General features: G+C 39.5%; 1 protein-coding gene across 3 annotated transcripts in view; it reads right to left on the bottom strand.

The window, feature by feature from the left end:
• Positions 1–13,368, bottom strand: part of osbpl8 (oxysterol binding protein-like 8) — a 268,722-nt gene that overhangs the window by 179,382 nt on the left and 75,972 nt on the right. For all 3 annotated transcript variants that reach the window (XM_051919551.1, XM_028818197.2, XM_028818239.2), the window contains one exon: positions 6,737–6,812. In XM_051919551.1, the coding sequence (XP_051775511.1) occupies positions 6,737–6,769 (33 nt within the window). In that variant the 5' untranslated portion in view covers positions 6,770–6,812. The remainder of the gene's footprint in view (positions 1–6,736; positions 6,813–13,368) is intronic.

The raw sequence follows: 13,368 nt of genomic DNA, 5'->3' as shown, positions 1-13,368 counted from the left end.
TGAAGCCCCTAATGTTGTGGTCAGCAAGTCGGCTAACATCCGCCATGTGCCGTCTTTCAGTTGCGAGAAGCAGATCATAGAATGGTTGAAACTGTTGCCCCTAACGTTGCGCCACGGCATGTGGTTCGTTTATACCTCGTGTCTTCTCATTAAACTTTTATCTCGCGAATATGTTATTGCAATCCGCAGCGGGAGCGTTTCTATAAACTTAATTTAAACTTACGTTTTACACCGTGCTTTGTTTCCCTTATGAACATGCTTGTATGCTTCACTCGCTCCCTTCTCAATTGTTTAATTAATTTTTTGCTCTTCGCTGTTTGCGGCTCTTCCGTCATTTCCCCCTACTTCGTTCTTTTATCTCGAGAATATGTTATTGCAATCCTTAACGGGAGCGTTTCATTAAACTGATTGAAAATAGTTTTGCATTTACCTTTTTAGTAAAAGGCGAGCTTTTAAGCCTGAGAAATCACCCCGTAAATGCACACGTTTAATTGCACATGTGTTAATATGTATGCTTACACAGTATTAAAAGACAGTCAAAAATTAACGTCATTTACCTTCGTTCCCGCGTTTGACTCGTGCTGTAAATCTCTTCCTTGTTTTTAGTTCACGTGATTACGTAGGAGGCGTGATGACGCGATACGTGACTCTGCCTCCTCCATTACAGTGTATGGACAAAAAATATGTTCCAGTTATGACCATTACGCGTAGAATTTCGAAATGAAACCTGCCTAACTTTTGTAAGTAAGCTGTAAGGAATGAGCCTGCCAAATTTCAGCCTTCCACCTACACGGGAAGTTCGAGAATTAGTGATGAGTGAGTCAGTCAGTCAGTCAGTCAATCAGTCAGTCAGTCAGTGAGTCAGTGAGGGCTTTGCCTTTTATTAATATGTATAGATTATTTCCCGAACACCCCGCAAGCTCCATTTAGTGCTTCTTAAATATCCCTGCCACTTTCTTCCACATGTTCTGGCAGTGTTGCCGAGAGGCTTCTCCCTAAACCCATGCAGCAAAATCTCTCTGCTCAAATTTTCCAGTGCATGTTCACTTGTCATCCCGGGTTCTCCTTCTTTTGAAGATCACCTGTCTCTTAGTCTCACTGGAAGACATCCTTCTTTAACTTTGTCCTCCTGGAACTTTCTGAATCACGGATCAACAATTCAGAGCTGCCTTAGTTCACTTCAGCTGATCAGGAGCTGGGTGGGGGCTGCCCCCTGATGTACAGTGGGTATAGAAAAGAATCACAGAATTGATCACTCCTTCTACAATTGATCACAGGTGGAAGCCAGTAACCATGGTCTGCAATGGAAATGGTGGTTACTTACACCTGATTGAGTTTACAAATATTATTTAGGGGGGGGGTGATCCTTTATTAATCTCAGTATGTCTCGTTTTGGATTTTTTACAATTTTTCTGAACTGTAGCTGTGATATCTTTCACTTGGATGTTATAGGTTGCATTGAGTAAGTAAAGCTGGGAAGAAATATTTTTTGTGTGTTTTCATTTAAGGCCGTAAAGCAAACAAAATTGGAATATTTCGAAGGGGGTGAATCTTTTCTATACCCACTGTATATTTCCTGGCTCTATTTCATTGTACTTCAGTCTAATCTATATGGTGCGTTTTGCATGTGCATTTTTCCCTTTTCTTCTTTCTGTTGTTAATAAGATCAAAACAAAAAAAAAAATTCAAGTTATTCTGCTATTTACCTATTAAACATTTTTATTATCAACTTGATTGGAAAAACTTGAAAAGCAAGGCAATGTCAGTAATCAGGACAGCTTATATAATGCAGGGATGAGCACTTTCTCAATAGGACTTGGCAACATCATATTTGTAATCAGTGTCAAGATTCATTAGTGAGTGTATTTCCACACTGCTTGATGAGTCCAGAAAGAAAACCGGGCTATCAGGAGGAGGAGGATAAAACAAAAGCGGCAATCCAAAATATACAGCAATGTCTCTCAAAGGTTTTAATTCTCCTGAATGGTCCAGAAATTCTGACACTCTGCAATTTTGCTTCTAATCAAAATTTTTAAATAGAGTTAAAGGTTTCTAGTAGCTTCTGCTCCCTCATTAAAATGAAAGCAACAGCTACTTTAGCATAAATTGCATCAGCAGAATTGTTGGACTCACAATTCCAGGAATAGATGCTGAGTTGCTTAAACTCTTCACCACTTTACCCATCTTCTCACAAATTACACACACACACACATTATATATATATATATATATATATATATATATATATATATATATATATATATATATATATATATATATATATATATATATGTATGTATGTATATATATACAGTGCATCCAGAAAGTATTCACAGCGCATCACTTTTTCCACATTTTGTTATGTTACAGCCTTATTCCAAAATGGATTAAATTCATTTTTTTTCTTCAGAATTCTGCACACAACACCCCATAATGACAACGTGAAAAAAGTTTACTTGAGGTTTTTTGCAAATTTATTAAAAATAAAAAAACTGAGAAATCACATGTACGTAAGTATTCACAGCCTTTGCTCAATACTTTGTCAATGCACCTTTGGCAGGAATTACAGCCTCAAGTCTTTTTGAATATGATGCCACAAGCTTGGCACACCTCTCCTTGGCCAGTTTTGCCCATTCCTCTTTGCAGCACCTCTCAAGCTCCATCAGGTTGGATAGGAAGCATCGGTGCACAGCCATTTTAAGATCTCTCCAGAGATGTTCAATCGGATTCAAGTCTGGGCTCTGGCTGGGCCACTCAAGGACATTCACAGAGTTGTCCTGAAGCCACTCCTTTGATATCTTGGCTGTGTGCTTAGTGTCGTTGTCCTGCTGAAAGATGAACTGTCGCCCCAGTCTGAGGTCAAGAGCGCTCTGGAGCAGGTTTTCATCCAGGATGTCTCTGTACATTGCTGCAGTCATCTTTCCCTTTATCCTGACTAGTCTCCCAGTTCCTGCCGCTGAAAAACATCCCCAAAGCATGATACTGCCACCACCATGCTTCACTGTAGGGATGGTGCCAGGTTTCCTCCAAACGTGATGCGTGGCATTCACACCAAAGAGTTCAATCTTTGTCTCATCAGACCAGAGAATTTTCTTTCTCATGGTCTGAGAGTCGTTCAGGTGCCTTTTGGCAAACTCCAGGCGGGCTGCCATGTGCCTTTTACTAAGGAGTGGCTTCCGTCTGGCCACTCTACCACACAGGCCTGATTGGTAGATTGCTGCAGAGATGGTTGTCCTTCTGGAAGGTTCTCCTCTCTCCACAGAGGACCTCTGGAGCTCTGACAGAGTGACCATCGGGTTCTTGGTCACCTCCCTGACTAAGGCCCTTCTCCCCTGATCGCTCAGTTTAGATGGCCGGCCAGCTCTAGGAAGAGTCCTGGTGGTTTCGAACTTTTTCGAACCACTGTGCTCACTGGGACCTTCAAAGCAGCAGAAATTTTTCTGTAACCTTCCCCAGATATGTGCCTCGAGACAATCCTGTCTCGGAGGTCTACAGACAATTCCTTTGACTTCATGCTTGGTTTGTGCTCTGACATGAACTGTCAACTGTGGGACCTTATATAGACAGGTGTGTGCCTTTCCAAATCATGTCCAGTCAACTGAATTTACCACAGGTGGACTCCAATTAAGCTGCAGAAACATCTCAAGGATGATCAGGGGAATTTCGAGCTTCACGGCAAAGGCTGTGAATACTTATGTACATCCATCCATCCATCCATTTTCCAACCCGCTGAATCCGAACACAGGGTCACGGGGGTCTGCTGGAGCCAATCCCAGCCAACACAGGGCACAAGGCAGGAACCAATCCCGGGCAGGGTGCCAACCCACCGCAGGACACACACAAACACATCCACACACCAAGCACACACTAGGGCCAATTTAGAATCGCCAATCCACCTAACCAGCATATCTTTGGACTGTGGGAGGAAACCGGAGCACCCGGAGGAAACCCACGCAGACACGGGGAGAACATGCAAACTCCACGCAGGGAGGACCCGGGAAGCGAACCCAGGTCCCCAGGTCTCCCAACTGCGAGGCAGCAGCGCTACCCACTGCGCCACCGTGCCGCCCTACTTATGTACATGTGCTTTCTCAATTTTTTTATTTTTAATAAATTTGCAAAAACCTCAAGTAAACTTTTTTCACGTTGTCATTATGGGGTGTTGTGTATAGAATTCTGAGGAAAAAAATGAATTTAATCCATTTTGGAATAAGGCTGTAACATAACAAAATGTGGGAAAAGTGATGCGCTGTGAATACTTTCCGGATGCACTGTGTGTGTGTGTGTGTGTATATATATATATATATACACACAGTGGGGCAAAAAAGTATTTAGTCAGCCACCAATTGTGCAACCAGATGTGGTTTCATCTGACCATATGACATGTACTGGCTTAAGCAGGGGGACACGTCTGGCACTGCAGGATTTGAGTCCCTGGCGGCGTAGTGTGTTACTGATGGTAGCCTTTGTTACTTTGGTCCCAGCTCTCTGCAGGTCATTCACTAGGTCCCCCCGTGTGGTTCTGGGATTTTTGCTCACCGTTCTTGTGATCATTTTGAACCCACGGGGTGCGATCTTGTGTGGAGCCCCAGATCGAGGGAGATTATCAGTGGTCTTGTATGTCTTCCATTTTCGAATAATTGCTCCCACAGTTGATTTCTTCACACCAAGCTGCTTACCTATTGCAGATTCAGTCTTCCCAGCCTGGTGCAGGTCTACAATTTTGTTTCTGGTGTCCTTTGACAGCTGTTTGGTCTTGGCCATAGTGGAGTTTGGAGTGTGACTGTTTGAGGTTGTGGACAGGTGTCTTTTATATTAGTAACGAGTTCAAACAGGTGCCATTAATACAGGTAACGAGTGGAGGACAAAGGAGCCTCTTACAGAAGAAGTTACAGGTCTGTGAGAGCCAGAAATCTTGCTTGTTTGTAGGTGACCAAATACTTATTTTTCACTATAATTTGCAAATAAATTCTTTAAAAATCAAACAATGTGATTTTCTGGATTTTTTTTTTTCATTTTGTCTCTCATAGTTGAGGTATACCCATGATGAAAATTACAGGCCTCTCTCATCTTTTTAAGTGGGAGAACTTGCACAATTGGTGGCTGACTAAATACTTTTTTGCCCCACTGTGTGTATATATTATATATATATATATATACACATATATATATATATATATATATATATATATATATATATATACACACACACACCTACACATGCATGCATACACAAACACCATTCCGTTGTCCAAGCCCACTTAATTCTGAACTGGATTGTGGGGGGCTGGAGTATTTCCTGGCAACCATAGGGTGGGAACAAACCCCTGGACAGAGAGCCAGTCCATCGCCTGGGAACACACTCACACACAACTCACCAACTAGGGTCAATTTCAGAATCAACAATCTATCTAACTGGCATGACTTTAGACTGTGGAAAAAAACTGGAGCACCAATTAGAAACTCTTGCTAACACAGGGAAAACATGTTAACTCCACACAGAGAGAATCTAGGACACAAACTCTGGTCTCCTTGCCGAGTGTAGAAGCACTAGCCCTGAGACCCTGAACTGTCCTATATGTATGTGTATATATGTATATATACACACATTATATATATATTACACATATACATATACTGTGTATATATATATATATATATATATATATATATATATATATATCCTCTCCAATGTACCTGTTGTCACTTTCATTTGCACCAAAGTAGGTGAAACTGATTCACAATCGCTTAGACTTCTTAATTGGACAGACTGACTTCCTCCTGAAGCTTAACTGACTTGGTGTTAGACTTAATGATTAATGTTCCCTTTTTCGAGCAGTATTTTATTTGGCAAACAATTATTCAGCCTAGCCTTATTTAATTACGTATGCTAAACCTTTGCTTTTCTTCTGGGTGTCCATTATCTTTTAATGATCTATTCATAAAAAAACTTTTTTTTTTTTTTGTAGACTTGTAGAGAAGATGATGTCAAACTTCATCTGAATAAGATGCACTCCTGCATATCTGACTGTCTTGTAACTCAATCACTGAAATATAACTTATTAAATCAAAAAAATCAAAGCAAATATCACAAACTACATATGTATACTATGCATGTGCATACATTAAATCCATCCATTATCCAACCCGCTATATCATAACTACAGGGTCACCGGGGCATACTATTAAACAGAAAGGTAATGGAGAAATGATTAACGTGAACCAGTGTAGTGTGCAACCAATTACATAAATATAACAGATGAAAGTAAATTTAACATTTAAAAACAGAAGGTTAGAAACACAATACACCTTATGAATGCTCTAAAGCTAAAATTGCATAACTTTATTTAAGTACAATTAATCTTTTCAATAGTATATGTGTATGTTACATACAGTCACTGCATAGCCTCTTTCAAAAATGTATATTTTTAACACTATTCCTACTAGCTCTTAATTTTACTTTTATTCAGATGAAATGTCTTCCTCTTGGTTTTTGTTTAAAGAAGCACTTTGTCAGGTCTCAGGCAAAATAAGGTTTTCATTGTTGCATATTTTTAGAATACTACACCCTAAAACAGTCAATTAGCCTAATAGCAGACAAGTGGCAGAGGGGGGGCTTCTTCTTCTTTCCTAATCAATCTCATAACATTTCCAACATAGTGCATTTTATCGCACCGTTCATCTCCAGTCCTTATCTTTTTATTGACAGTCTAATGAGGAGAAAAGCAGAACCTACCAGAGCTCTGTCCGATTCCACTTGTGCCTCCATGACCTGGCCTCTGACCGTCAGGACTGATCAGGACCCCATACGCCTTTGAAGAGAAGAGAAGACAAGAGACTGTGAGTGGCACAGAGGCTCACCGCTCTAATGCGACCCAACCCTCACCCCTCCCGTCTCCACACGCACAATCGCATCGCTGAAAATGCCTATCCAGATCACCAGGGATGAGGAACCAGTGGGATGCTGAGAAAACAAGCTTCTGATCTAGGGAGACAGAGACAACGCAGAGGGGCTTCATTTCGCATTAAGAGACATGGCACTGCGCCAGACCGCTAGATTAAGAAGAGGACGTGAACCCTGCCTGGGGTGGATGCACGTCCAGTTCCGAGTTCTGTCAGTTCCATGATGTTTTGATTCATGCCTTTAATGTGTAGTACTTTGAAAACCTGCATAGGCCACACATTATGCACAACAGATAATACGCATTAAGAGAATGAAGACTGAAAAACACATAATTGTAGTCATGTAAGTGGTCGTAAATGAAGTATCGCTTCAGTCTGTCCAGAAAGTGAAACTGGGTCTTGAAACAACCCTCTGATGTATGCAGCGGATGCTGGTCAGATGATCTTGTCGGAAGCTTCTTTCCCACCATTTTATTTGCATTTATTTGGACATTGGTAATAAATACTGTGTCAATATAGGTACCCGTGTAGAAATGTCGGAGCTAATGAAACTAGAATATAAACAAAGCCGGGTTAAATCAACAGACTGTTGAACTTACTTATTTATCAATAAAGCGTGAGGACACTCGGTCGTTTCATGCAGTGCACATTTTGCCACTCTTTATATCAGAGTGCGCAGACATGGGGTATTAAAATCCTCACGGCGCGCGTACTCTACATTTTCTTCACGGGCAGGGACCCCCTTGGTGATTTCAGAGCCGACACACTCGATCGTTGTTGCAGTCACCCAGAACGCCTTGATTGTAGATACTCATCTTAATATGGGGGTGAACCCAACGTTAAACACCACCTAAAGCAGGTCTGACGACTCAAACCACATAAACGCGTGTATTTTTGAGGAATTGTAATAATGAACAAAATAACAAACCTACAATAACTTACTAATCCTGACCTACCGAATTCATGGCCGAAAGATTTCACAGCCAAATACATCAGAAAACTTGCTGAGCTTTCGGACTCCTCGTTACAAAATCAAAACCTATGGTAGAACCATCAGTAATGAAATGCGAAATACATTAGTAAATAACACTTTAAATTACAATGAGAAATACATTAGTAAAGAACTCTACATTACAGTCCTACCCAGTACAATATTAGAATGTCAATACTTAAATTCGTATTACTCCTAAATAAACTGCATCCATTATATACAGTTCCTTAAATTACTGATGTAGAAAATTAAATTCCTAATATATAATAAATATAAATGCAATAAACATCTTACAGCAAATCGCAACCTCAATGAACGCTAGTAGAGGAGGTGAAACGAGAGTGAGCCCAAGGGACTCTAAATCGTAATTTTTCCAAAACAGTTTAGCCGTCTTCCTTTTTAATTCTGCCTGTCTTCAGAAAAAGAGCGATAAATTAACGAACAGATGTCCAGCAAGCACAATTTACAATAAAGTAACTAATTTGAAAAGAAAGGCGCATCGATTAGGCTAGCGAAAAACGTCCAGATCAGCATTTCTGCCAAAGGCCTGCGCGTGGCGCTGTCGCCACATACTGTACTGGATATGGAAAGTCTAATTCTGGGAAAGCACGCTTGCTGCAAAATAGCATTACATCCTGTTGCTAGTGAAAAGGAAATACAATGACTTTGCTTGCCAAGTACCTGACACGTGTGACTGGCACTTTTTCGCATTCTTATAATGTACAAGGCACGCAAGTTTAAGGTTACTCCGGACTATTCGAGCAAACTCCGAGATTGAGATTTTTTTTTTACCTGTACAGTCTAAAAGTAAATGTCAAAAACGGAACTAAAGTATTGGAAAGGTATCACCACAAAATGCGATATACTTAATGTAGTTTGTTAATGACATATCCCATCTGTTGCGGAGGCTTTCTGTTGAACCCTCATTCACGCTGCACAAACGTCGCCTTAACCCAGTGATTTATACTGCAAACAAACTGTGGGATCAACTGTGCGATCCTAAAGACATAATTGTATATATTTTCTTTGTTTCGAAAGGAAAGCATGCAATCAGACCAGTCTTACTGCGGTTAAAAGATGAACTGAAAGCAATGCAATCATCAGATTGAGTATATGGGGCAGTGCCAGAGTTGGGAAAATCCACCCAACAATGTTCAGTATGTGTTTACGGATTTCTCTGCTACATCGAATTTAAAAAATTAACTCATACCTGGTTATCAATGAGTTTCACTTTAGGCCTTTCCCAATATTCTCTATAAGCAGGTCAAAAGACAATCAGAGAGGTAAGAAATCTGTTTAATAAATAATCATTTCCAGAGTAACTATCAATTAAGCCCTGCAAAGCAGTCAATTGTTAAACTATATGGCACCTTTCAAAAATAACCATTTATCAATCAAATCTGAACTGAAAATACTGATATCCTTCTGCCATGTCTGCAGCTTCACATGACATTTTTCCAAGCACCTCCTAACAGAGTAAATGCTGCTATCTTGGAAATAGCTTATGTTTTCAAACAACCAGCATCACAAAAAACTTCCCAGAATAATACATGCATATTTTTTCAGTCAAAGATTGAATTGGGAGGTGTAGAAGTTCAATAATAAATTACATTTATGAACAAAAGTGACTAGCAAGCACAAAGTAATAAAAGACACCAACACTGTGTCATCTTCCTTTGGTGCCACTAGCTCGGCAAAGGGCATCCACTGATCATCTGCTCTTGTTATTCCTCTACACGCTGGGTGCCGGACTCGAATGGGAGTCTGGCTCATTTTAGAACTTCATGCTGTAACAATCGTTCAAACAGGACTAACCTGAAATCATCTATCCTAACGTGTGCCTTTGGAATGTGACAAGAAAGCAATGTCCATTAACAGCAGCTATAGCAGGAACTGTGAGACAGTTTAGCGGATGATGGTATGACACTACTTGCCAGTTCATTCCAGTACATACACATACACTCTTAAAAGTACTGGTTCTTTACTGGGTTGTGTGGTTCCTTGTTCTGGGAAGGGTTCTTTGCATGTGAAGTTAGTTCTTTGTGCTCTGAAAACTTCCTAATATGTAGAAGAAAACCTGAAATCTTTAATGTATGGCAGACTACCCAAGATACTAACAGATTAAGGAAACCTGGACTTCGCCTGTGTGATTACATGCAATGAGAGTCCTTTTAAAATTCGGAGCCATTTATATTTCACATAAAAAGGTCTTTCTGGAACCTTCATATGGATGAGTCTTTTGGGAACCAAAATGGTTTCCCTATGACATTGCTCAGAAGAACCAGTCTGGCACCTTTATTTTTTAAGAGTGTACACAGGACATAGTGGAAGGGCCCAATACAGTACTAAACATGAAATAAAATCTAAATGTCTGACTAGACCTTTAAAAAAACAGCATGGAGCCTTGAAATATGAGAACTATGACAGAGAACCACCCATCCATTTTCCAAACCCGCTTTATCCTTAGCAGGGTTGCAGGGAAGCTGGATCCAATTTCTTAAATTTCCCTCAGGATCAATAAAGTATCAATCAATCAATTAATTTGATTGGTTGTTAGTACTTTGTTAATACAGTTACATTTTTTAAACAATGCTTTTACACCAAAGTCAAACACTATGGAGGGGGTGCAATTAATCAATTACTCTTTCATTCTGTGAACAATGCATGCACCTGCAAACAACTAAACAAAACACCCAACAATCCATTTAACATTTTCCATTAAGTACTGGTGAGGCACAAACCCACCACATGTGTAAAATGATTAATACGCTTCCCTCAACAATTTATTTCAACAATTTATTCCTTTACTAAAACAACCTTCAGCTTTGTCTGCTTAGGCATTGTTTTTCTATTATACTTAGTACAATAGTGCAACAGTTCACTTTGCAATTTCTGCACATTATACAGTACATTATTGATTGACTGATTGCATTATTGGTCACAGGAGTTTGTATCCTATTTTCTGAATTATTCTGCTGCTGTATGCATCTATATTTTCCTTTGGGATTAATAAAATTTAACAATTCTCAACTAACCTAATCTAATCAAAAATACTGATTTGTGAAGTATGGGAAATTGCCTAAGTTGCTGCACCCCTGTAACCAGGTGAGGAGCTGGAAACAGAGCAAGCATTTCGATTCTTCTGCTACAAATTAGAATAGTTATTTAAGTAAAAAGTATTTTGTTTCAATTGGTTTTTGGCCTTATATTGACCAGAAAACAACTAGGCGCACAGTAGTTAGTGCTTCTACTGGATGTGCAGCATGCAGTTAGAGCTGTGCAGTGTGTGTAGTCCATGTATTGTGTCCATTGCACTGCGGCTTGTCCTCACCTTAAAGCCAATTGGTTGTAAACTTGGTGTTGCTGTTTCAGTTTAGGTAGTTTATAGACAAAAAGATATTCCTGAGTAGTGAGTGGCTGTGAGGTTCTAGCTTTCAAATCTGTAGGACTGCATTTTGTGAGAAGAAGATGATGCCACAGGGTACCCCAATGATTTCATGCCAATTCAGACAGACCAGGCACCAGCATTGCATTGTATTGGAGATTTTGTATTGTGAGAGGTGCGCGAACTTGCATGTCTAACGACTCATTAGTAAAAGGGCAATGTATATCGTTGGATAAGTTAATGATTATATTATCCGCACATAACTAGTCAAATTCTGGGATGGCCCCACCACAGATTTCATACCAAAAACACTACTGCTATATCTAATCAATATTTATTTTATATGGCATCTTTTACACTTAAAAATGCTTCCTTGGAGCAATAAAGCAGCTTAGGTGTGTAAAGAAAGAATAGAAAGTCTTCCAGCATATTTAGCCTATACTTTGCATAACACTTACCCTAAAATGCACTATTACAATGCACAAAACCATTACTGCATAGTCTTTTATTATCAAGTACAGCCAAAAAAAAAAAAAAAAACTCGACATACACATCTTGATCAGTCTTGCTACACAATAAACGTACTGATCTTTATTTCTCGATTTTGTCATCCATATTTCCAAGTAAGAAAATGCTGACAGGCTGAGTTCCAAAGCTGTATGTTTTATTTAGCGCATTTATAATGAACACGATCTCACTTAAGACAAAAAAAAAAACACATCTTTTTTAAACAGTGCTTTTTCTTAGTGGCAGGATTATAAAGTATTCTGTATTCAATATGAAGTTTACTTACTCAAACATAATAAGTAAACACAGTAGAAAATAAATACTAGTTTTACAGTCATAAAATAAAATGTAAATAACTAACGTGCCCCTTGTCCTGGTGGATTATCAATGGAGGCTCCCATTGATGCCAAAGATAAGGAGCGGGCGATACTTCTTATGTTTTCAAGATTTCTACTTCTTTGACTCTCTTTTAGAATTTATAATGTATTTTATTACTTCTGGTGGTTCATAGAGCAAGCTCAACTTCTCCATTTTGTTTTCACAATTAAAAAAAGACAGCTTGGTCAAATTGGTGATCCAGCTTTTCTAAGAAGAGCTCTTTAAACATCGATCTATGGATGTAAAAGCAATGGTCAGAAGTTTTGAGCATTTGATGATCTTCATGTTTGTTGGTATGCATTTCTCTCTTGTTCCTGTTCTTGCATTCTGTATTGTGGACATTGCCATGCACACATATGAGCCATCGTGTTTGCCTGCTAGTGAGTTGGTTCATATTCAGGATTAGCTCTTGCTTGTCTATGCATTTCAGTGTCTTGTCTTTTTACTGTTTCTCACTCTTCCTTAGTTAAGCACCTTCTGCAACTGGCTTGACATTCAGCAGATGTTGCTGCTCCTCTTCTTGTTCTTTTTCCTGCCATTATGGTGGTTTACACTTTGTTTTTCAATCACTTTGACGTAAACAGACAACCACAGGCCACTTTGACATCCTTTATACGTGTTTAATAAAGATCAATAATCAATAAATCTTTGTCACATAATCATGTTCTGCAATTTGCTTGATGTTCAGCAGATGTCACTGCTCTTCTTTTTTCCATCTGTCACATCACTTGGTTTTGCAATGACTTTGCAATAATAAACACATGACCACAGGTCACTTTGCCAAGGTTTTCACTATGCAACTCTTTTTAACTTTCCAGAATATATTAGATCACAACTGTGGTGGGTTGGCACCCTGCCCGGGATTGGTTCCTGCCTTGTGCCCTGTGTTGGCTGGGATTGGCTCCAGCAGACCCCCGTGATCCTATGTTCGGATTCAGTGGGTTGGAAAATGGATGGATGGATATTAGATCACATCCTGATCTTCTCAATTGCAGGCATGTTCTTGCATTTTGTATGCCGCATTTGAAACTCAGCAGATGTTGCTTCTCTTCTTCGTCCGATTATGGTATTCTTCCTCACTGCTCTGTCACTTGGTTTTGCCTTAATAGATACCTGACTACAGGCCACTTTTCTGAAGTTGCCGCCACCTTTTTTTTTTTTTTTAATTTGCACAATGTATCAGATCATAAACTTTCAAGTAAGA

This window comes from Erpetoichthys calabaricus, chromosome 1 (assembly GCF_900747795.2).
Source record: "Erpetoichthys calabaricus chromosome 1, fErpCal1.3, whole genome shotgun sequence".
NCBI classification, from domain to species: Eukaryota; Metazoa; Chordata; class Cladistia; order Polypteriformes; family Polypteridae; genus Erpetoichthys; species Erpetoichthys calabaricus.
The sequence above is the reverse complement of the archived record's forward strand: the minus strand, read 5'-3'. Positions and strand labels throughout refer to the sequence as shown.